Raw genomic sequence first — 23,987 nt, 5'->3', positions numbered from 1 at the left:
TTCCAGACTGTTCATATCCACCTGAACGTTTCTCTACATTTTTGGCCTTCACCAGGACACCTGCCGCTAGTTGATCATTGTCTTATCTTCTGCCAACAATACCACTAACCAAATTCTTAGAATCTAGTGATTTCTCCAGTTCTATGGAAATCGACCCTATTACAGTAAATGAAAGGCTTACAGAATATAAATTAGCAGGTGACACAGAAGCCTATGGCAGATATAAGCCAGTCTGTAATCAAGTCACAAAGAAGGTTAGGCAAGTTAAGGCTGATTACGAGAAATCCTTGGCATAGGATGCAAAGAAAAACAACAGACTTCTTTACTTATGTAAACTCTAGAAGGGGATGAATCAGATTGGTCCACTTGATGTTGGTGGTTTGACTGTTGATGATCCAACTCAGATAGCTGACAAACTGAATGAGTATTTTGCATCTACATTCACACATAGGAAATTCTGTAAGGAAGAGTTTAGTAAACAGGTTTACTAAACTCTAACAGGGAGCTAAATGATTTTGTAATAATGAAGAGCAAAGTGGAGGAGTACTTGTTGAAGTTAAACATAAAAAAGGAATCTGGGGCAGATGGAAACCATCCGGTTATATTGAAGGAGGCAGCGAGGGAAGTAAGCAAACCCTTAGCTGTTATTTTTGTTATTTGGTTTTTAGGAGCATTAGCAACTAAGGCCATATTGCTCCGGGATATGCGGTGGTCATTCCCTGAATGACCTTTCCGCATCCTCCGTATTTGGTGGTGACGGGCTCGAACCCCGGTCTAATCAAGAAGCGTGTGCTACGCACTGCTGCTCCTTCCCACCTGGCTACGGAGGTGCCTTCAAACCCTTAGCCATAATTATGAGAGCATCCTTAGATTCAGGGGAGGTCCCCATGGACTGGAGATGTGCAAATATATCCCCAATTCACAAAGGGGTTTCAAAGGGTGACGCAAATAATTATAGACCTGATAGTTTAACTTCTGTTGCGGGGAAAATAATGGAGTCACTGGTTAAAGAAGTGATGCAGGATCACCTAGACAAGACTGCAGTAATAGTCCCGACACAGCATGGGTTTGTTAAGAGGAAGTCTTGTCTGACTAATTTGATTGGATACTACGATGTGGTCACAGAGGAACTGGATGCAAAAAATAATTTTAATATATACTTGGATTGTAGGAAAGGTTTTGATACTGTTGCACATGGAAGACTGCTGTACAAATTGGAGCCGTATGGCATTAAGAGCAAGTTGCTGCAATGGATAAAGGGATGGTTGAGTGGGAGATGACAGAGAGTGGTAATAAATGGACACTGTTCTTAATGGACTAATGTTATTAGTGGAGTCCCCCAGGGTTCAGTGCTAGGCCCATTGTTGTTTTGTGTATTTATTAATAATATCGATGAAGGTATATCAGGCTTAATGTCCAAGTTTGCAGGGTTGTTAATGATAGCAAAGACAGTGTGCTACTGCAACAGGAACTAGACAAGTTAGGTAGAGGGGCTGAAAAGTGGCAACTGAAGTTTAATATTGAAAAATGAAAAATACTGCACATGGGTAGCAGTAACCCAAGAGAAACTTTTCAACTGTGTGGTACTACACTCAGGGAAGTAGAGAATGAAAAAGACCTGGGGGTAATTATGCAATCGGATATGAAGTTCTCTGAGCAGTGCAGACTGGCTGCCAGAGCAGGTCATGAAGCTTTATCAATGATATATAGGAATTTTGCTAGCAGAGACAAGGAGGCAATTATACCTTTGTATAAGAGTACTGCACACAGGTCTGTAGGCCTCATTTTAGGAAGGATGTAGAGTTTCTAGAATGAGTACAGAGAAGGGCAACAAGATTGGTGAGAGGAACAAATTGGTTCTCTTACCAGGAGAGGCTTAAATTCTGTAAGTTACAGCATCTGGAGATTGGCACCTGCAAGGTGATCTGATTGAGATGTATAAGGCCTTGAATGGTTTGAGCAGGCTCAATGCTGGTAGATAGTAATAAATATCCACTAAATATTCATCTACTTTTACAGGAAAGCATGTAACCAACCCTCCCCGTTTCATTACACAAATTGATGAAGTGATAAAAGCAGCCTATTACGACCATGTGGTCAATCTCCTCTTTTAATGCTTCTCTACTTCAGTTTTTAGGCCTACTATAAAAAGTGCATTATACGATGAAGGGATTCATTATTCAGTATTCTTTGCAGTGCTGATTGAGGCAAAGTATCAACAATGGATAAAGTGGAACAGATCAGTGATTTGGTTCCTCTTTCTGCAAGGGAAAACACTCAAAACAATCCATGAAGAAATAGCCATTGTTTATAGAGATGACGGCCTTATCAAAAATCTTTTTTGAAGGAATTTCAGATGTTTTCAGGGTTGTTCAGAAGACGCCCACCATTGAACCTTGTCTCCTATGCTGGCAATAAAAGCAAGCTGCTTTTGATTTCACAATTATTATTATTATTATTATTACAAAAGGTCAACCAGCACAATGGGATATAGCTTGGAATCACTTGTATTACTGCCATCTGTAGCAATCAAAAATGAGACATTTTTCAGATACATCATTACCTCTTCTTTTCCTATCCATGCAATTTCACTAATAATGCTTGTTTTTGTTCTTCCACAATCTTATTTTTGGCCATTTCACTACTAGAAAACATATTTCTGAATAATGTGCCTGTATCATTAACACAACTCAAATAATCTATGATAAACAATATGAATAAACAATCAGCATGCATGATAGCATCTTTGTCACTATGAAATGCTACATTTAGTTTTGCATTTCTTCCTATACAATACGCAGTGCTTATTTGTTTGCAAATGTCTGATTACAATGTGTTTCCCTGCCACCTGAAAGTAAAAAAAAATCACACCTACATAAGTACACAAAGCAAAGTATTATCTTTTCCATATTTTACACTAAGTGTAAAATTTTTCATGTATGTCTTCTAAAATTTTATTATATTTCTTTGGCATCTTACTAAAGAACACTTAATTACCCTTGCACCACACAAGTAAGATGAAATGCTAAGGCCACACATTACGTTAAAGATTTCTGACATTCCAAGTTCCAGAATAGCATTCTGGATAATTTAACTTTTTAAAATTTTTTTTTATTAAAAAGATTAGGCACCCTATATTATAATAATGAGATGGAGAAGGGGTCAAAATGAGTCAAAAAGACTAATTCTCCGTTGTAAATCCAGAGAGCTGGCAGTTATGTACTCTGGCCAGTTCATAAAACCAAAATATTGTATTTTTCATTACCATAAGACATTCCACACATAAACTACAATTAATTTCTAAAGGCAAACTGAGGCAAAAAAATGCCATTTTAATTACAATCATCACTTCAAGTGTTCACTTAGCAAAAGCAGAAATGAAGTACACAGTATTTACTTGATGTGGCTCTAGCTATATAACTACATCAAGTAGTGTTTTACATACTATTCTAGTTACTCTACATCTATACTTTCTTTACATATTTTACCATTTCTAGTATAATACTCCCTATATTACATGAAAATTACTTTTGTTTTATAACCTTTTTTTTTTTTTTACAACTTACCTACATAAAGCAGCATAATGAAATACTCTAAAAAGCTTCAAGCTCAATAAACTTATTTGGTAAAGTGTTGTAGCGTATGAAGCATTATTAGGGTACAGTCAGTTCTGCTATAACATGGTACATGTGTTCCTAAAAATCTCCGTGTTTGGTATTTCATACATTAAAAATAACAGGGCTTATGGGAAAAATAGGGATAGGAGCAGAGCACTCAAAAAAATGTTCAGTCTAGTAAGTAAAACGTTAAATAAAGTTATAAACCCCATAAAATTGCTAATGCAGGTTTAAACATCTTAAATTTCTAATAAATAAAATATTACAGTAAATATAGCACTGTAATATATACATACTAACTGATATTTCTGTTCACTGACCTTTTTTTAGGATTGTAAAATTTAAAACAGTAAAAAAGAGAAGCAATCAATAACGAACACGGCACACACACAAATTGCACAAGTGAGATACAGAGTAACAAGTCTAGAAGCTTAAAAAATAGGAATGAAGAGAAGATTCTGAATATTTATGTTTTTTATACAATTGAAGACTTCATTGAAGGGGGAACACATTTCACCATAACTTAAAATCCCATAGAATTCCAGCTATTGGTATTATCGCAAATGCAATAAGATTGAGTTTACTACCCATTTATAATAGATTGCACTAACAAAAAAGCCCAATAAACTGGGAACTGCAAATTGTTTTTTATTGTTTTATGGTAGCAACCTCCAGAAATGTGCTCTTCTGCTCCTGCTTTCATGCCTAACGAAATTTCTGTTCGAACAGAAAAACATGAGCTCTTGAAAACATGTGTAGGCCTACAATATCACCTGTTATCTTGTGAATACAGTGAATGACAACAGTGTGTGTCTCCGACCAATACAACTACAGTAAATGGGAAATGCTCTCACACATTTCATGTTAGACAATTTTTAAGCTTTGTAAACTTGTTGCTGCACAGGGCGCAACGTTCAGCTTGGTGCAGGGTTTGCATTCACCTGGTGTTACTTGCAGACAAAATCGTGCATGAGCCAATGAAAAACACGCATTATACTTGCATTGTTCCCTAATATATCAGTTGCATTGCTAAAATGCAAGTAAAGAACTGACTGAATATAAACTTGGGCTGCCTTTTCCCATCATCTTGACTGACTATAGTGCTCATAATGGTGGAATATGTAAAACCATTGTCAAACCTGCCACCTGAGGAATAAGTCTGAAAAATTTATCCCTTCAATGATGGGTAAATTTTATTAGAAAACAAAAACTCTTTAAACACTTGTAAAGACTTGCACTCCTAAAGCGACTGATGGTGCAAACTGCAAAGAATGCATCCAAATCAATTTCTATATAGGAAGGGTCTTTGTCTATAAGAAGTGGGAAATTTTCAGTACCTTTGTGAAATATAAGTGCCTTAAAGAATAAAAAAAATAATAATAAAAAATAAAAAAACCATTAAAGCGATATTATAATTAATCTGGTACAACAGAAAGGGCACATATAAACTTTAAAAAAATTTTAAATTTGTTTAATATGGCTGGCATTCTGGTCTTTACAACAGTATAGTCTTTTTGGCACAGAGCAATACACAGCAAGGCACAATTCTTCAGAAATTTTCTCAACTACTGACTGCTGAAACTCCAGCAAAGACTTGTGCTTATTACTAAATACTTTATCCTTTAAGAATACCCAAAAAAGTAAACACAGATGTTAAACCTGGGGAGTAAAGTGGCCATTTAATGGAACTTGCCCATCTGATTAATCAATCTGGGAACTTTTTGTCTAAGAATTCACAGACAGTTTTTGCATGGTGAGTTGGTGATCCATACTGCATAAAAAAGCAATGTTGAATGATTCTGTCTTTTAGCAGTTTCTGGTAGCTATCTCATGTCATAGTTCTCCGAAGGTAAAAAATGTCCAAGAACACTTCCTGTCCAAATTCCAGTCCACACTATCCAGCCAGGAACATTCAAATCTTTGTTAAAGAATAAATGGGGGTTGTTAAGATAGTAATAAATACATTTATGGCAATTATAAACTTGGATTTATAAACAGTTCTATTTAATTTATCAGTCCACAAAACACTATCAATGATATCTGGGTGTGTAATTAGCCAAAATCTGTTCAGCAAATTCCGATCTTCTATCTGGATTGTCTTCATTCAAACTTTGTAGAAACATTGGGTAATAAACCTTTAAGTTTCTTTTATTTTATTTATGCTTGCTTTAGGTATTTTAAGTTACCTTTGCTTTAGTATTCGTATATACAGTGACAAATGATGGAAGAAAGCAAGCTCATCAAGCCCCCCCCCCCCCCCAAAAAAAAAATCCCACACCTTTCCATTCCACCAATCCACTTCTACAACAACAGATTGTAGCTTTTTCCAGCGATCAGCCACCCTTTGACTTTCTCTGAGATATTCTCATACTTCTTTTGACATCCTCTCTCCTAAAAGTCCAAACTGGCATATTCTTTGAAATACAAGTTCTCCCAAATTTTGATAAATTGTTCACTGCTCTCATTTCAAACTTCTTCACAATTTTCCTCTATGGTCTTTATTTGGGTTTTTTATATTCAAACAACTTCTTTAACTGGTGTGCAACTTCTGTAGCATTTTAATATTTTGCATACCACTTTTACAATTTTAATCCTTACCTTCATTGTAAGGCTCATGATACTTTTCCTACGTTCAAATTATTATGAAGCAATAAAAAAGGATTATAAACTATTCTACAAATAATTTTTACATATTTAGAGTAGTGTGTGTGTGTGTGTTAAAAATAATAAGCATATAAATATAAGAGGGGCTTCCGAAAAGTAAGGTAACACTTTTTTTCTTGATGTTTAATAATACGAAGTCGAAATTACACACCAAGAAATAAGTGAACATGCACTACTTCTTCACAAAGTCTCCAGTTTTATTGATGCACTTGTCCCAACGATGGATCAGTTTATCAATACCAGTACTGAAGAAGTCTGTGCCCACATGCAGTAATCAACATCGCACTATCTGACGAACTTCCTCATCTGTGGTGAAATGCTTTCCTGAAAGGTGTTTTTTCAGACGGCCGAACAAATATAAGTCTGAGGGCGCTAAGTCTAGACTGTAGAGGAGGATGTGACAGTGTTTCCCAACGATTACGGCGCAACCACTCAAGAGTGGTGTGGGCAGTGCATGGAGTTGCGTTGTCATGCAATAAAATCACGCCACTTGTCAGGAGTCCTGGTCGTTTGCGTTGAATGTTGGCTTTGTTTTTCCAACATTGCACAGTAAAGCTGTGCATTGATTGTTTCTCCTTTTGGCAAGAAAACCACCAACAGAACACCCTGCCGATCCCAGAACACTGTGGCCATGACTTTTCGGACACTGGGAACAGTTTTGAATTTTTTGCACACAGGAGATTGTGGATGTTTCCAGGTCATGTAGTCTTGTTTGCTCTCCACGGTGAAGTGATGAACCCACATTTCGTCTGCTGTGACTATGCGAGCAAGAAAATCCTCTCCTTCGTCACTGTATCGCAACAGGTTCTTCAGACACATCCCCATGTGTTTTGCTTTGTCCTCCTCTGACAATTGTCGGGGCACCCAGCGGCAGCACACCTTTCGAAAGCCAAGGACATCATGAACAATTTCGTGAACAGCCGACTTACTCACATTCACTATTTGTGCAATTTCACGCAGTTTCACTCTCCTGTTTTCAAGAACAGTGCCCTTAATATGAGAAATGGTGTCTTATGTCTTGCTCGATGAAGGCTTGCCCGCCCGATGTTAATCTTCAATGTCAACATGGCCTGCTTTAAATTCATTGCACCAAAAACACACCTGCTTCTTTGTCATCACCTTTTTGCCATAACCAGTTCACAGTGAATGTCACTTGGTGAAGACCCTTTTGCTTGCAAAAAGTGAATAAGTTCACAAACACCTGTTTTGGACCATACTTGCATGGTAGCCGTCATTTTGCAATTGGAATCTGTTGTGAGGCGACAGTACGGCAACACTGCACTCCCGGTCTTTTTGAATGTTATTAATGGTCTATCTGTCCACCACGTTTCATCTCATTCCCTTTCACCATTATTAAGAAGGGAAAAAATGTGTTACCTTACTTTTCGGAAACCCCTCGAACTTTATTTATATACACACATATAAATAAAATACTTTTTCAAAAACTGAAAAGCAGTGGCTCACCACCCTATAAGTCAAAACATCTAAGAATATATATAATTAAGAATCTTTTCTTTTAAACTTCCAAACTAAAATCAATGTTTTTTCTAAACAATAGGCCATAAAATATACCTGCAGAGAATATAAATAATTAAAAAATGAAGCATAAAATTAGTTTTAAAAAACACTATTGTAGAAAATAAAAAATATACCTTCATCCATCCGGAAAATATTTTATGGGAGGCACGGGAAATCCATATTAATGAATGAAGGGCATGAGGTAAATCACTGGTTGTATCACCTGCAGTTAATGCTTCAAGTGACTGAACTGATGGTGGCAAACAAAGCATTATTCGCCAACATATAGAAAAGCAATACTGAACAGCACAAACTCCCTAGTAAGAAAGAAAGGAAAAAGGGGGAATTTTAAGCTATTATAAAATCATTTGAGGGATCCAAGTTTTAACAGTTTTAATAAATATGAATAAATATTGATAAATTATTAGTAATAACATTAAACACTGGATATGATATAAACAGTTCTGCAATATTTGTAGAAGAATAAGAGAAATTTACCTCAATATGATATGTAGAACACTTCTGTATGATACTCTCCAGAAATTAAAACGAATATAACATTAACGCAAAATGATAAAAATGGAAGAAAACAATTGAAAACAATTGCATTGTTTTCAATACACAGCCATATTAATGCAAAATGATAAAATAATACACTTTTTTTTTTTTTTTTTTGTTAGTTGTTGGCACATCAGCTTCCGTGACCATAATGCCCCTCCCAAAGTTTTTGCATTTTACTGTGATCCAAGCCTGAGGCGGGATTCAAACCCGCGACCTTTGGGTTGCCAGGCACTTTACCCACCTGGCTAGCCCGGTTGGCATAATATACATTAATGCAAAATGATAAAAATGCAAAAAATAAATTGAAAACAATTGAATTGTTTTCAATTTATTTTTTGCGTTTTTATCATTTTGTGTTAATGTTATATTCGTTTTAATTTCTGGAGAGTATCATACGGAAGTGTTTTACGTATCATATTGAGGTAAATTTCTCTTATTCTTCTACAAATATTGAAATCGATGTAGAATGTATTGAGCATCATAGCTCTGGTTTATACTATCAACAGTTTTGCAATATACATTGGATCAAAATACAATACATAACAAAATATTTGAACGATCCCCCAAGAATGTTTGTACTGTGTCACAGGGTCCTTTAGCGTGCTCAGACATACCGTTATAAATCTCATGGTCTGCCTGTGCTGCAGCGGTATTTTAGAAACATTTTCACAAACTTCCTATTATGGGTTAAGGATAGAAACTTAGAGACTTTCTGATATGAGAACGGAAGGACAGGGGTTCACTAAATAAAATAAGGGGAACACTTCACTGGGTGTAATTAACTTGAATTTATTAAATTTTTGAAAAATAAGCAATCAAAAGCCATATATGTAACCATACATTATTTTATTTTATTTTTTTTTTTTTTTTTGAGATCTTCAAGTCTGATAAATAATAAAATGAAGCTCTAAGGCAGGGGCCCTTCTTGATCAGGTGGTGATCTCTGCAGGAGATGAGAAAATACAACTGGCAGTGATGTTTTATGAAGTTTGAATTTGCTGAATCAATCTATTCATTGCCTGGGCTACAGCATGCCCATAGGAACTTCTGATATGAGAAGGGGCATAACTGAATCATGCAGGTCTACTAAATAAAATAAGCAGAGCACTTCACTGTGTGTAATTAATTTAAATAGATTAAATATTTGAAAACTAAACAATCCCAAACTTCATTATATTCTTAACACAGTTGAAGATCTCAAAGAAGAGATCGTAACATATGGTTATATTATATACGATTTTTTTTTTTTTTTTTTTTTTTTGTAATTGTTCAGTTTTTATGTATTTAATAAATTTAACTTAATTACATGTAGTGAAGTGCTCCTCTTATTTTATTTAATGAACTTGTATTACTCAGTTATGCTCTTCAGTTCTCATATCAGAAATTCTTATGTGGACAACATGGCCAAAATTATAAAGAGAGATGATTCGGCAAATTCAAAGCTTCATTTTATTCTTACCATAATTGAAAATCTCAAAGCAGAGATGATAACATATGGTTATGTATATACAATTATCTTCATTAATTTGATAGGCTGTTCGAAATGTGATGATTTTGAAGTCATTAGCATTCTTCTAGTAATGATAGAGTTTTATATGCATTTTAGCATAGATTATTCAAAATGCATCTATAATGAAGTTCAAAGTGTGAATTGTGTCCCACAATATGTAAATAGCTTACCTAAGTAAAAAAGACTGCTGAAACTCACTATAGTTATACATCACTGTAACAAAATTGAATAAATCAAGAATGAAAATGCACTATGTACTGTACAGTACATAGTGTATTTCATAACATGTGAGCCATACTTTCCGAATTGATTCAAGACCTGAAAAATTAAAACAAAAAAAATAAATAAATAAAAATATAAAGATATATCTGAAATTGTTTTGTTTCAATCGTTGAGTTATAGCTCTGTATTTCAGAAATCATCTAGTAAAAAATGGCAGGTGTAGGCAATGTTGCATATGACCTGATTAGATACATGAATATTTCAAATAGACTGGTATTATTTCCAGTGATATGTTTAATGTCAGGAGTTCCTGTAGTTGTGATAGGGAAGCAAATGCAAATTGTCTATTCTGTTCATAATGACAGACATGCACCTGATGTATGAACTTGCTAAGTGAACCAAACTACAGAAAAATGTCAGTATTTGGAAAGGTTTCCGAATCATCATTTGTCATATGAGAAGCCTTCCACAGACTAGACAAGCATCTCAGTGGTACAGATCATTTAGTCAGTTTTAGATAGCAGTAAACCAATCAGCACCAAAGGGATTTTCCTCAACTCAGTTCAGGATCTGCCCCTTCAACCATGTTGGAAGGGCAGATCTTGAACTGAGTTGAGGAAAATCCTAGCGATAGTACACCAAAGTATAGCAGTAGAAGCATAGGACAAGAAACGATGCGGAGAATTTTATAGAAACAGCTTTATCTGTATCATGCCCAATGATTACAAGGTCTTAAATCTTATTTTACACTATGAGAAATGTTTTGTACTTGGCTCCTACAAGAGTGCTTGCGATCTTTTTCTGCTCCTTGTATTGTTTTCTGATGAAGCTGGCTTCACAAGATATAACGTGATCAGTTTTCCTAATACTCATAACTGGGCAGAAGAGAATCCACATGATATCATTCATTCAAGACACCTACAACAATTTAATATTAATGTATGTGTAGGAATTATTGCCAACTGTTTAAATGGTCCTTTTGTTTTACCTAGAAGATTAACAGGCAGTGCTATTCCAATTTTGTAGGGAATGATTCATGTGATTTACTAGATGAAGTTCCTCTTGCTGCCTGATGTCATGTGTGATTTCCCTGAATCTATGCTCTACCTCATTTTAGTTGAGTAGCTAGAGCCTATTTGGAAGAGCTTTTCTATGATAAATGAGAATAGGCCATGGAGGACAGACTACATGGCCTGCTTGCTCCCTGGAGACCTGAATCCATTTGATTTTTACCTCAGAAATCAACTGAAATCCATTGTTTATGTAATATCCACTCACAATGTTGAACTCGCAATCTTTGCTAATTTGTAGCCAGCAAATCCACACAACACCTGGAATTTCTTAACACATCAGGCAGTCCATGATGAAGTGTGCGCGAGCATGTATTCAAGCAGAAGGTGGCCATTTTGACACTTCCTTTAAAGGTAAGGTGGATAACTGTTGAAACTCAAAGGCTGTAACTCAGAAACAAAGCATTTTGGGCAATGTCTATATAAACTTTTTTCGTTGCTTTCAAGTTCTAAATCAATCCTCAAAGCAGCCAAAGGTACACATAGTACAATTGTTCTAAATTGTTAAACTCGTCACCAGCTTATGTAAGTACTGTATGACAAGCTCACGTAGTAACAATTGGCAAGTTTAGGGCATGCTAATTCAGCAGTTTACTAAATGATGACAGCGGTAAAATAGAGGAATGTCATCTTTCTGCATGGATTATAAGTATTAAACAGCAAATAATATTTGAAAATAAGGATATGCTTGTACTTAGCAGGTATGTACACTGAAAGGACAGAATTTATGGGATACCTGGTTCCTCAGCAATGAGATGCTGTCACCCCCCTCGCTAGTGGACAAACCCACTGCTTGGCAGGTATATAGGTACACTGCATTGACATAAATGTTAAATCGATGTCAGTATGGAGTATGGATGAAAGCGTGAGTTAACTGACTTTGAAAGAGGGATGATAGTGGGCACTCAAAGCATTGTTCACTCTACATTGCACTATCTCCATTCGACAGTATCAAGATTCTATCAGAGGGTGCATATTGTTTTTTTTTTTTTTTTTGACTGATGCTATACAAGCTTGCTTTCTTGCACCACCTACTTCTATTAATGGTAATGCTAACAACTGTTAGGTGTCTTGGCTTATTTTAGTCAACTTTGGCCAAATTCTATAGGAAGTTTACCATTCAAGCAATTCCTAGAATTTTTTCAGCTTTTGATCATTTTGGCATAAAGATCTAAAGAAATTCCACCTTATGGTGCCACTTCTGGTTTTTGATATTGAGTAGCCAGCTATTTCCAACCTCTTCTCAACTAATGTTGTTATTCCCCAGAACGTCTGTGTTACACCCACCCGCCTTTTAACAATGGCTTGTATAGTAACGAAACCCAAATAAGCAAAAAAAAAAACTAAAATTAAGCATTACATCTCTGGATATAAACAGTTATTACCTTCCAAAATTCACTAAAAAATACACGATTGTCAATATTTTCAATGAATTAACTGCTAATAATTTCAAATGCAATTGACCTAAAGACACTAAAAGTTTCTATTTCAGCTTGAGAAGTTACACTGTTTATGCCAAGTAATAAGTTACATTTTTAACTATATGAAGAAAAATATGATAAAATCAAGAATTTATATTTATAAATAAATAATAAATAAATAAATTTTCTGTTTATACTCCGGGACGACCAAACGGTCAGAGGAGTTCGCATGATAGATTGAATACAAGAAACAGCACCGTATTCAGTAGTCACGGGCTTGAACCCCGGTCACTCAAGGCACGTGTACTTAGGCACCCGCGCGCCTGACCACTAGGCTACGGCGGCCTATATTTATATTTTGTTATTTTATGTAAAATTATTAAATAAACAAGAGAAAAGCGGCAACTTACCAAATAAGACAGATGTTCGGCCCCTCTATCAACAGAGTCACACTGCCCGCCAATTTCTAAAATGCTTAGTAAAGATTCATAAAAATCCGAATATTTCAGGACATCAGGTGTTCCAAGAATAAAACTACAAGCCTTAAAAAAAAAAAAAAAAAAAAAATTAAGAAGTTATAATTTACAAAAGAGGTTAACAAACTGCAAAATGTGAATACAGTACAGGGCAATTCAAAACTGTGTATAAATACTTTAAATTGCTTTAAACACTGAGTACATCTGAATGTCAAGACTAATGCCTATAAATATGTTTATATTTTACTACTAAAATATAGCCAAAACATGTACTTAACATTATATGTTTAAAGTATCCAGTGGATGATCAACATGGATAATAGCAACTGACATTTGAGCACTTCAGGAAATTCTTTGTTTTCACATCTCTAGTATTTCTAGATGTTAAACTAGAAGTCTAGTGTATATGATAATGTCAGTAGGACAAAATTGCCAATCAGACAACCACTCCACTATGTGATAAATTTGAAAAGTATGTTTCCATCATATTTACACCATGTTTACATCAATAACTACAGATGTCAGAGGAAAAAAGGATGCTGGGCAGTCCTGAAAATGTTCTTGTTGGAGATGACAATGAACAGCCGCTTGAAAAATCAATGAGGTAATATCTTGAGAATGAAGTTATGAACTGCATGAGCCAATCAAGTGTTTTCAGAATTTTAAAAACCAAGGTGGCAATTCTATATAACATGTCTGTTACATGCAGTTCAAAAAGATGATTCAGATTAGATGAAATTGTACATGATTAGATGAAAAATGAAGATGCAGTCAAAGAGGCATGTGATTCATCAAAACTGACATGTGATTAAAAGGTTTGGGACTGAATTTATCTCGAAATTGCTGCCATGGTAAGCTGGCAATTTGGTGCGATATGTTCAGTGGCTCATCCAGGCATAATAATGCATGAATCACCCATTTATTTGCAGTCACTCTGAATTAGTGCATACTGAACAAGAGCAAAGGGAAACCCACAATAAGTTGAAACAGCTTTTGGGAACAATGCTGCATGATGTTCAAAGAAGTTTCAGTGGCTTGCAAAGTTTTAAAAGGACTGCCTTGTCTACTGAAGATGTTGCTCAATCTGGCTGTCCATTAATTTCAGAAACAAATGATTTAAATCATTCATGTTTGTAATCTTATCATAGCTCAGCTAAATATATCTCATATTGTGAATACCTTCACAATGAGTTGCATGGTATTGCCCTACCTCGAATAAATAATGCTTCACCTATGGAGAAGACTATTGTCACTTATTCTTAATGGATTCCACCACCCAGATGGCACCTTTTCAAGACTTTTTGGCCCCTCTTTGATGGGTAGGTAGGTAGGTACCCATTGATGCAATAGTGGCAACCCAGTTATGAAGTGTAACTCCACAATATGAGAGATACCTGATAGTGTACACGGTTTAACCTAAAAGCTATTTCTTGGCTAAATGCCTCAGAGTATGAAGGAGTTTATTTATGCATGAGTTAATGCACACACATCATTTCAACTACCAAGGTAGTTTTAATGCATTGTTTTAAATATATCTCATTGTGAATACCTTCGCAACGAGTTGCCATGGTATTGCATTACCTCGAATAAGTAAAACTTCACCTATGGAGAAGACTATTGCTTATTCATGGCAGGTACCACCACCACCCAGTGTGTGGCAACCCAGTTATGAAGTATAACTCCACAATATGAGAGATACCTGATGGTGTGTGTGCATGGTTTAATCTAAAAGATATTTCTTGGCTAAATGCCCGAGTATGAAGGAGTTTATTTATTTAGTCTTCTCCATAGGTGAAGCTTACTCGAGGTAGTATAATACCATGGCAGTTCGCTGCGAAGGTATTAACAATATGAGATATATTTAAAACGATGCATTAAAACTACCTTTTAGTAGAAATGATGTGTGTGCATTAATCCATGCATAAGCAAACTCCTTCATACTGGAATATTGATCCATGTTTATTTCCATTGTGGAGCAACACACCTTTGATGAGTCAAAAAGTCTCCACTGTGTATGATTGTAACTAGTTTCTAAATAGTTCATTAAGTTATTTATATTACCCAAAAAACCGTAGAATTGTCCTCAGAAAAGTAGGGGACCAGTTCTCGTTCTCTGTGTCTGTACCATGAGAAAAATGTCCCATGTGCTAGAAGATTTTTTTGACCTGAGTCTAGAACCAAGGAGTTCTGCAGATTCCTTTGGTAAACATAATTCTCTTACCAGATCATTTTGAGTTCATGCTGTGAAAACAGTTGAGGGCTGAACTCAATGTCTCCAGATGTGTAGACTTCATCTTCAGAATCCTCACTTTCAGCATTAACTAAGCTAAAGTAACAGCCGTCACAGTGATTTGTAGGCCTCACATTTGCAAATCGCTTAGCCTTCTTTTTTACCATTTTTCCACAATCGCGGTGCTTCAATGTAGGTTTGGTAAACTTTATATGGAGCCCACTGTTTATCTTGGTCATCAAGTTTCATTATAAAATAAGAACAATGCACATTTTTTTACAAATTCTGTAATATTTTGTCTTTGCTTGAAGACTACACAACTTCTACAAATATAAAAAAATAAGTTTGGATTTTTCAAACACTTGCATGAAGACTTGCGCAAGTGTTTCACTCACTTTTCAGCACAAGTTTGACACTATAACCTGAAAAATAAACTGAGCTCACACTGATAAACATTGCTGCATAGAGCTCTCAAGGTCAAGAAACAAATAGAGCAGTGGACTATAGAAAGGAGTGACAAACATTTAATTATATCTGTGAAGTTGCAGTGAGTGGCATTTCTTATGGTGTTGCCAACATGTGAAGATTTAGTTTACAAATTCCCAGCATTTACTCCTAACTTAATACATTCAACAATACAACTCATCAACTTGAGTAATTTGTGAAAAAAATGGTACATTGATAGAAAAAAACGAGTAACATTTCTGAAATCAGTGAAAAAAACTGAGTTAAAAACAGCTATTTAGTTTACAAACATTAAAAATAATGCAGTGTTCTCATTGAGGATATGCGACACAAATCTCGCTGAAATGTGTCTCAGATATTGTGTTAAAATTGATTGATATAAAACATAAGAAATGCCACTCACTGCATTTGCAGATATAATTAAATGTCTGTCATTCCTTTCTACAGTCCATGCATCAATAAACTCCTTCATACTCTGAGGCATTTAGCCAAGAAATATCTTCCAGAATATTCCAATAGCTCACTCTGTGCATTTGAAAGAAACATATGAGAACTCAAAGAAGTTGTTGACAAATATCAAGTATGAAGAACATAGTTAACTGGTCTGTGCTGACTTTAAAGTGATAGGCTTGTTACTTGGATAGCAATCCTGCTACACAAAAATACCTTGCTTCTTGTGTGAGTGGGACAGTCAGGCAAGGAGTAAGCACTGGGATATCAAGGTCTGACTAAAGAGGAGCCTTAATCAAAGAACATAGTTCATAAACCACTGGTAGACTCCAAACTCCAGTAGTCAGTGAGTATGGTCTAAAGATAAATAGCAAAAAAGCAAAGAGATGGTGATGGACAGAGGAGAGAGAAGTGAGTGTAAGGGATAAAATTAGGGAATGAAATGTTAGAAGTAATGGACAATTAAGTACCTAGGGAGTGCATTAACAATGGATGGCAGCCTAGATATGGAAATAACAAGGAGAATATCCACTAGTCAGAATTTCTTCTGTAATGTTAACAGCTTGTTATTGGCTACGGGAGTTCTGAAGTGTAAAAAGCTGATAAATAGGGCATATTTTGTCCCTATTTTTACCTATGCAGCTGAGACGTGGAGGATGAATAAAAAGAATAGCAGAATCCAAGCAATGGAAATGGAAGGTGTTAAGGACTATGCTATGAATGATGGACCATGCCAGGCCGGACGAGGATCAGAGTCCTCCCGGTCGCTGACGCACTTCCCTCTGCTAGTAGGACGCCCACCCACTTTTTCTTACTATTGAATACACCATGAATTGTCAAACTAATAGAGCAAGCTTATCTGCAAAAAGATCTAAACCTCCCAAGCACTTCCTAATTCATTTCACAAATATACGTGGTCTCAATTCTAATCTCAACGATGTCCATTTCCACTTGCAGTCTGCCAAACCACATGTACTTTTTCTGACAGAATTTCAGTTATCGGTTGATTCAACTACTGCTCATCTCAGATGCCCAAATTATTCGCTATATGATTCCTTTCACCTCAAAGGTGGTACTTTGTGCATATGTCCGTTCTGATATTCCCTGTCAGAGACTTGGTAATTTGGAATCTCCTCTCTTTGATCTTCTCTGGCTTAAAATCTCTCTACCTCACTGTGTCAAATTAATCTGTTGTCTCTACCATTCTCCCAACTCCACTAATCACTTGGAGCTCTTTGACTTCCTCCCTTTGCAACTTGACTTTCTACAGTCCAACTTTCCTAACAGTGAGATAATTTTCCTTGGTGATTTTAATGTTTACAACTCAAGCTGGCTTCCGTTTTCTAGTCACACCGACCCAGCAGGTCGAGATGCTGAGGCTTTTGCAATTATTAATGACCTAGCACAGATTGTTCATTTACCTACAACAATACTGGACAATCCTAATCATACAGCCAATACGCTTGATCTTTTTGTCACAAACAACCCTTCTAAGTACACGGTCGAAGAGAGGTCCTTTAGGCACTTCAGATCACAACTTGGTGATTGTCTCTTCTCCAATGGAACCTTTATCTCATGGCTGTTCCCAACCTCGTGTTGTTTGGCATTACAAGAATGCAAAATGGGATGACCTGCGACACTTCTTTTCTTCTTTTCCTTGGTCGGATTACTGTTTCAAAACTTCTGATGTCAACGTTTGCTCAGATCGTGTCAGTGAAATTATTCTTGCAGGAATGGAATCCTTTATCCCACACTCCACTTTAAAATCTCGTCCTTTATCTAAACCTTGGTTTTCCAATAAATGTGCTAAGGCTGTTCAAGAGAAGAATGTTGCATATCGTAATTGGCTTGTTTTTAATTCTTCAGTTTCATTTTCTGCCTACACCAAAGCTCGCAACAATTGTAAAGCAGTTATTAATCAGTCCAAACTAGAGTTTGAACAGGCTAAGAGTAGAAAACTTGCTTCTTGCCCGATTGTAGCCGAGCATTCTGGTCTCTTGCCAAAGCTATTGGCCGCAACTTTTGCCCATCTCTGCTCCCACCTCTGTCCAAACCAGATGGTTCTGTTGTCACTTCAGCCAAGGATAAAGCTGACCTGCTAGCATCCCATTTTTCTTCAGGCTCATGTATTAATGATCTTGGTAAAACACCTCCTACCATTCCCAACACGCTCCATTCAATGCCTCCTGTGGTCTTCGTCAAAAGGATATCAGAAGGATTTTGATGAATCTTGATGCTAAGAAAGCTCCAGGTCCTGATGATATTTCTCCACTTGTTCTCAAAACCTGTGCTCCCGAACTTACTCCTATTCTTTGCTGCCTTTTTTCACTTTCTTATTCCAAAGGTATTTTTCCTTCTGCTTCGAAATTTGCTCATATCCAGTCAGTTCCTAAAAAGGGTGACAAATCCCTCTCATCCAATTATCGTCCCATTGCAATTACTTCTACTCTTTCTAAAATAATGGAGAAATCAATTAACTGCCAACTCTTAAACCACCTAGAAACCTTCGTCTGATCAACGATCGCCAGTATGGATTCCGTCAGTGTCCATCCACTGTTGATATTCTGGCTTATGTTACCCATTTATGGACTAATTCAATGAAAAGGTTTGGTGAAACACAAGTAGTTACGTTTGACATCTCAAAGGCTTTTGATCGTGTTTGGCACAAAGGTCTTCTAAACAAGCTTCCATCTTATGGTTTGCCAACTGTTTTTAGTAATTGGTTATCACTTTTTCTCTCTGACTGCTCACTGAGGGTGATGGTAGATGGCTCTCTGTCTTCTAACTTCTCCACTAATGCTGGTGTCCCCCAAGGTTCAGTTCTTTCCCCCACTCTTTTCCTCTTGTATATTAATGACCTTCTTCCATTGACTGGAAATCCTATCCATAGTTTTGCCGATGATAGCACATTGCATTCCACTTTCCATTTTGAGAAACCTTGTCCTGCTCAATCAGCTTCAACTTCTCGAAAATCTGCTACCAATTCCTTAAATGCCGATCTTCAGGTAATTCTCCAGTGGGGCAAAAACAACTTAGTTGATTTCAACCCTTCTAAAACTCAGTCTTGTCTTATATCTCGCAAAAAGGATTCTTCTGCTCCTATGATTATATTTAGTGACACCGATTTCTAGGCAAAATGATATATCTCTTTTGTGGATTACCCTGACTTCTAATCTCTCTTGGCACAAGCACATTACAAATATTGCTTCCTCTGCATCTAAAAAACTTGGTTTTCTCTTTCGCTCTCGTCTTTACTTTTCTTCCAAACAGCTGCTCACTCTGTATAAATTGCAAATCCGCCCTGCCATGGAATATTGTTCTCACATCTGGGGTGGTGCCCCCAAAACCTCTCTCAGGCTTCTTGATTCCATTCAGAAGAGGGCAGTTAGGTTAATTAATGATTCATCTCTAACAGAGTCTCTCCACTCGCTTTCTCATAGACGTACTGTTTCTGCTCCATGCCTCTTCTACAGATACTTCCATGGGCACTGTTCTTCTGAATTGACTTCTATAATTCGTGCTCTCTCTTTCAAAACAGTCCGAACACGTGCTGCCACCAGCCAACATCCATTTACTGTCCAACTTCAAACCCACAGAACCAACTTTTCATCTTCCTTATTTATTCATTCAACTGCCATTTTCTGGAACAACCTTCCTTCATATGTATTTCCTGAAAATTACAATCTACAGAAGTTCAAGTCAAATGTCAACAAATATCTTCTTTTGTCTTCTCAACCTCCAACCCAAGCATAGTAATAGGTACTATAGGTTCTAATACCTCTTGTGTTTGGGGTTCACAAAAAAAAAAAAAAAAAAAAAATGCTAGCTAAAACTAGAAGAGACAAATTAGAAATATTGACATTAGAATGAACTTGGGAATAGAAAGTCTGAAGAAGATGAATGCATCATGTTTGCAATGGTTTAGATACAATGAGAATGAACTCGAACAGAATACCAAGAAGAATGGTTGAGGTGAAAATGGACAAGAAGAGACAGAGAGGAAGATCCCGGAAAAGATGGAGAGATCAGATTAGGGAAGATGTGGAAATGAGGGGAATTGAGCGGTAGAGAATGATAGAAGATAAGATTTGGGAAGATGGAAGACTGATTCCCCCGACCCAACCCTAGGTTGCAACAGCGAGGAAGGTACAGATACAACAGATACAGACTCCAAAACTGTCTTTCCTCCTTCTACTCTTGCACATCAGAGTTTGCTGAACACACAGAGTTTGCTGAACTATTTGAAGAAAGCTACTGCTTATGGAAAGTTAAATCAAATATATATATATATATATATATATATATATATATATAAAGCAGTCTGAAGTATCTGTGAAAAAGTCAAGCAAGCTGATAGATTATTCTTGCCACTTCTAAATATCACCAACCACACTGATGTGATGCACAAACCTGCTGGGGAGGGGGGGGATTATTCAAATTAACTGTTACATAAATTTTTATTTAGCTAATTTTTATTATTATTTAAATTATTTAAAAAAATTAGCCATTAATGGCTAATTTTTAACTTTTTTTTTTTTTTAAACTGAAGTGACAGATGAAAGTTACTGTTCTTTGCTTGAGTCTTTGCTTTGTGTAAGTGAAATCAGGATTTATTCATGTGATAAATTTGTTTCTTACGAATTCTATTTGAACAAATATAACTGGATTCCAATGCTTTGGATTTCTTGTATGATACTGTGAATTTTTTATTTTTTATTTATTTTGAAAACTCCAAACACGAGAGGTATTAAAACCTTTAGTACTTGGTACCATGCTTGGGTTGTAGGTTGAGAAAACGAAAGAAGATATTTGTTGACATTAGACTTCAACTTCTGTAGACTGTAATTTTCAGGAAATACATATAAAGGAAGGTTATCCCAGAAAACGGCAGTTGAATGAATAAACGAGGAGGATGAAAAGTTGGTTCTGTGAGTTTGAAGTTGGACAGTAAATGGATGTTGGCTGGTGGCGGCACATGTTCGGACTGCTTTAAAAGAGAGAGCGGGAATAATAAAAGCCAATTCAGAAGAACAGTGGCCATGGAAGTATCTGTAGAAAAGGCATGCAGCAGAAACGGTACATCTATGAGACAGCGAATTGAGAGACTCTGTTAGAGAGGAGTCATTAATTAACCTAACTGCCCTCTTCTGAATGGAATCTAGAAGCCTGAGAGAGGTTTTGGGGGCACTGCCCCAGATTTGGGGACCATATTCCATGGTAGGTCAAATTTGCGATTTGTACAGAGTGAACAACTGTTTGGAAGAAAAGTAACACAGAGATAAAAAGAGAAAAGCAAGTTTTTTAGATGAAGAGGAAGCAACATTTGCAATGTGCTTGTGCCAAGACAGATAAGAAGTCAGGGTAATCCCCAAAAGAAATATATCTACTTCCCTGGATATTGGAATGTCACCAAAGGTAAGCATAAGAGCAGATGAACCCTTTTTACGAGATATAAGACAAGACTGAGTTTTAGAAGGATTGAAATCAACTAAGTTGTCTTTGCCCCACTGGAGAATTACCTGGAGATGGGCATTTAAGGAACTGGTAGCAGATATTCGAGAAGTTGAAGCTGATTGAGCAGGGCAAGGTTACTCAAAATGGAAAGTGGAATGCAATGTGCTACCATTGTCAAAACTATGGATAGGATTTCCAGTCAATGGAAGAAGGTCATTAATATACAAGAGGAAAAGAGTGGGGGAAAGAACTGAACCTTGGGGGACACCAGTTTTAGTGGAGAAGTTAGAAGACAAAGAGAAAACTGGATATCCAATTACAAAAAACAGTTGGCAAACCATAAGACGGAAGCTTGTTTAGAAGACCTTTATGCCAAACACGATTGAAAGCCTTTGAGTGGTCAAGAGCAACTGCATGTGTTTCACCCAACTTTTCCATTGAATTTGTCCATAGATGGGTAACATAAGCCAGAATATCACCAGTGGATCGACACTGATGGAATCCATACTGGTGATCGTTGATCAGACAGAAGGTTTCTAGGTAGTTTAAGAGTTGGCAGTTAATTGATTTCTCCATTACTTTAGGAAGAGTAGAAGTAATTGCAATGGGACAATAATTGGATGGGAGGGATTTGTCACCTTTTTTAGGAACTGGCTGGATATGAGCAAATTTCCAAGTAGAAAGAAAAACACTTTTGGAATAAGAAAGTGAAAAAAAGGCAGCAAAGAACAGGAGTAAGTTCAGGAGCACAGGTTTTGAGAATAAGTGGAGAAATACCATCAGGACCTGGAGCTTTCTTAGCATCAAGATTCGTCAAAATCCTTCAGACATCCTTTTAACGTTTGTTTGTTATTTGGTTTTTAGGAGCATTAGCAACTAAGGCCATATTGCTCCGGAGCTATGTGGTGGCATTCCCTGAACTTTCCACATCATCCTTTTGACGGAAGACCACAGGAGGCATTGAATGGAATGTTAACAGGTCAGCTTTATCCTTGGCTGAAGTAACAACAGAACCATCTGTGGGAGCAAAGATGGGCGAAAGTTGCGGCCAATAGTTTGGCAAGAGACCAGAATGCTCGGCTACCATTAGGGCAAGAAGCAAGTTTTCTACTCTTAGCCTGTTCAAAATCTAGTTTGGACTGATTAATAACTACTTTACAATTGTTGTGAGCTTTGGTGTAGGTAGAAAATTAAACTGAAGAATTGGAAACAAGTCAATTACGATATACAACATTCTTCTCTTGAACAGCCTTAGCACATTTATTGAAAAACCAAGGTTTAGATAAAGGACGGGATTTTAAAGTGGAGTGTGGAATAAAGGATTCCATTCCTTTATTTGAATAATTTCACTGACACGATCTGAGCAAACGTTGACATCAGAAGTTTTGAAACAGTAATCCAACCAAGGAAAAGACGAAACGATATCTCTCAGGTCATCCCATTTTGCATTCTTGTAATGCCAAACAACACGAGGTTTAGAACAGCCATGAGATAAAGGTTCCATTGGAGAAGAGACAATCACCAAGTTGTGATCTGAGGTACCTAAAGGACCACTCACTTCAACTGTGTATTTAGAAGGGTTATTTGTGAGAAAAAGATCAAGCGTGTTGGCTGTATGGTTAGCATTGTCCGGTATTCTTGTAGGTAAATAAACAATCTGTGCAAGGTCATTAGTAATTGCAAAAGCCTCAGCGTCTCGACCAGCTGGGTTAGTGTGACTAGAAAACGGAAGCCAGCTGGAGTTGTGAACATTAAAATCACCAAGGAAAATTATCTCACTGTTAGGAAAGTTGGACTGGAGAAAGTCAGGTTGCAAAGAGAGGAAGTCAAAGAGTTCCAAGTGATTAGTGGAGTTTGGAGAATGGTAGAGACAACAGATGAATCTGTCACAATGAGTTATAGAGATTTTAAGCCAGAGAAGATCGAAGGGAGGCGATTCCAAATTACCAAGTCTCTGACAGGGAATATCAGAACGGACATATGCACAAGAACCACCTTTGAGGCAAAAGGAATCGTGTAGTGAATAATATGGGCAACTGAGATGAGCAGTAGTTGAATCAACCAATAACTGAGATTCTGTCAGAAAAAGTACGTGGGGTTTGGCAGACTGCAAGTGGAAATGGACATCGTTGAGATTAGAACTGAGACAATGTATATTTGTGAAATGAACTAGGAAGTGTGGGAGGTTTAGATCTTTTCGAAGATAAGTTTGATCTATTAGTTTGACAATTCATGGTGTATTTGATAGTAAGAAAAAGTATGGGGGGGGGAGGAGAATGCTGTATGAAGTAATGAAATTTTTGATATGGCATGCACATAGTAAGAATAT

General features: G+C 36.6%; 1 protein-coding gene across 1 annotated transcript in view; it reads right to left on the bottom strand.

The window, feature by feature from the left end:
- The window catches only part of poe (E3 ubiquitin-protein ligase-like protein poe), an 849,790-nt gene that overhangs the window by 572,657 nt on the left and 253,146 nt on the right, over positions 1–23,987 (bottom strand). Inside the window, exons 22-23 of the mRNA XM_090388478.1 lie at positions 12,994–13,125; positions 7,934–8,116 (exon numbers count right to left, since the gene is read on the bottom strand). Coding sequence (XP_090244604.1) covers positions 7,934–8,116; positions 12,994–13,125 — 315 coding nt within the window. The remainder of the gene's footprint in view (positions 1–7,933; positions 8,117–12,993; positions 13,126–23,987) is intronic.

Source organism: Mastigoproctus giganteus, chromosome 14, assembly GCF_048544385.1.
Source record: "Mastigoproctus giganteus isolate SK-2022 chromosome 14, ASM4854438v1, whole genome shotgun sequence".
In the NCBI taxonomy this organism is placed as follows: domain Eukaryota; kingdom Metazoa; phylum Arthropoda; class Arachnida; order Uropygi; family Thelyphonidae; genus Mastigoproctus; species Mastigoproctus giganteus.
Note: the sequence above shows the minus strand (reverse complement) of the source record. Positions and strands in the feature narration are given on the sequence as shown.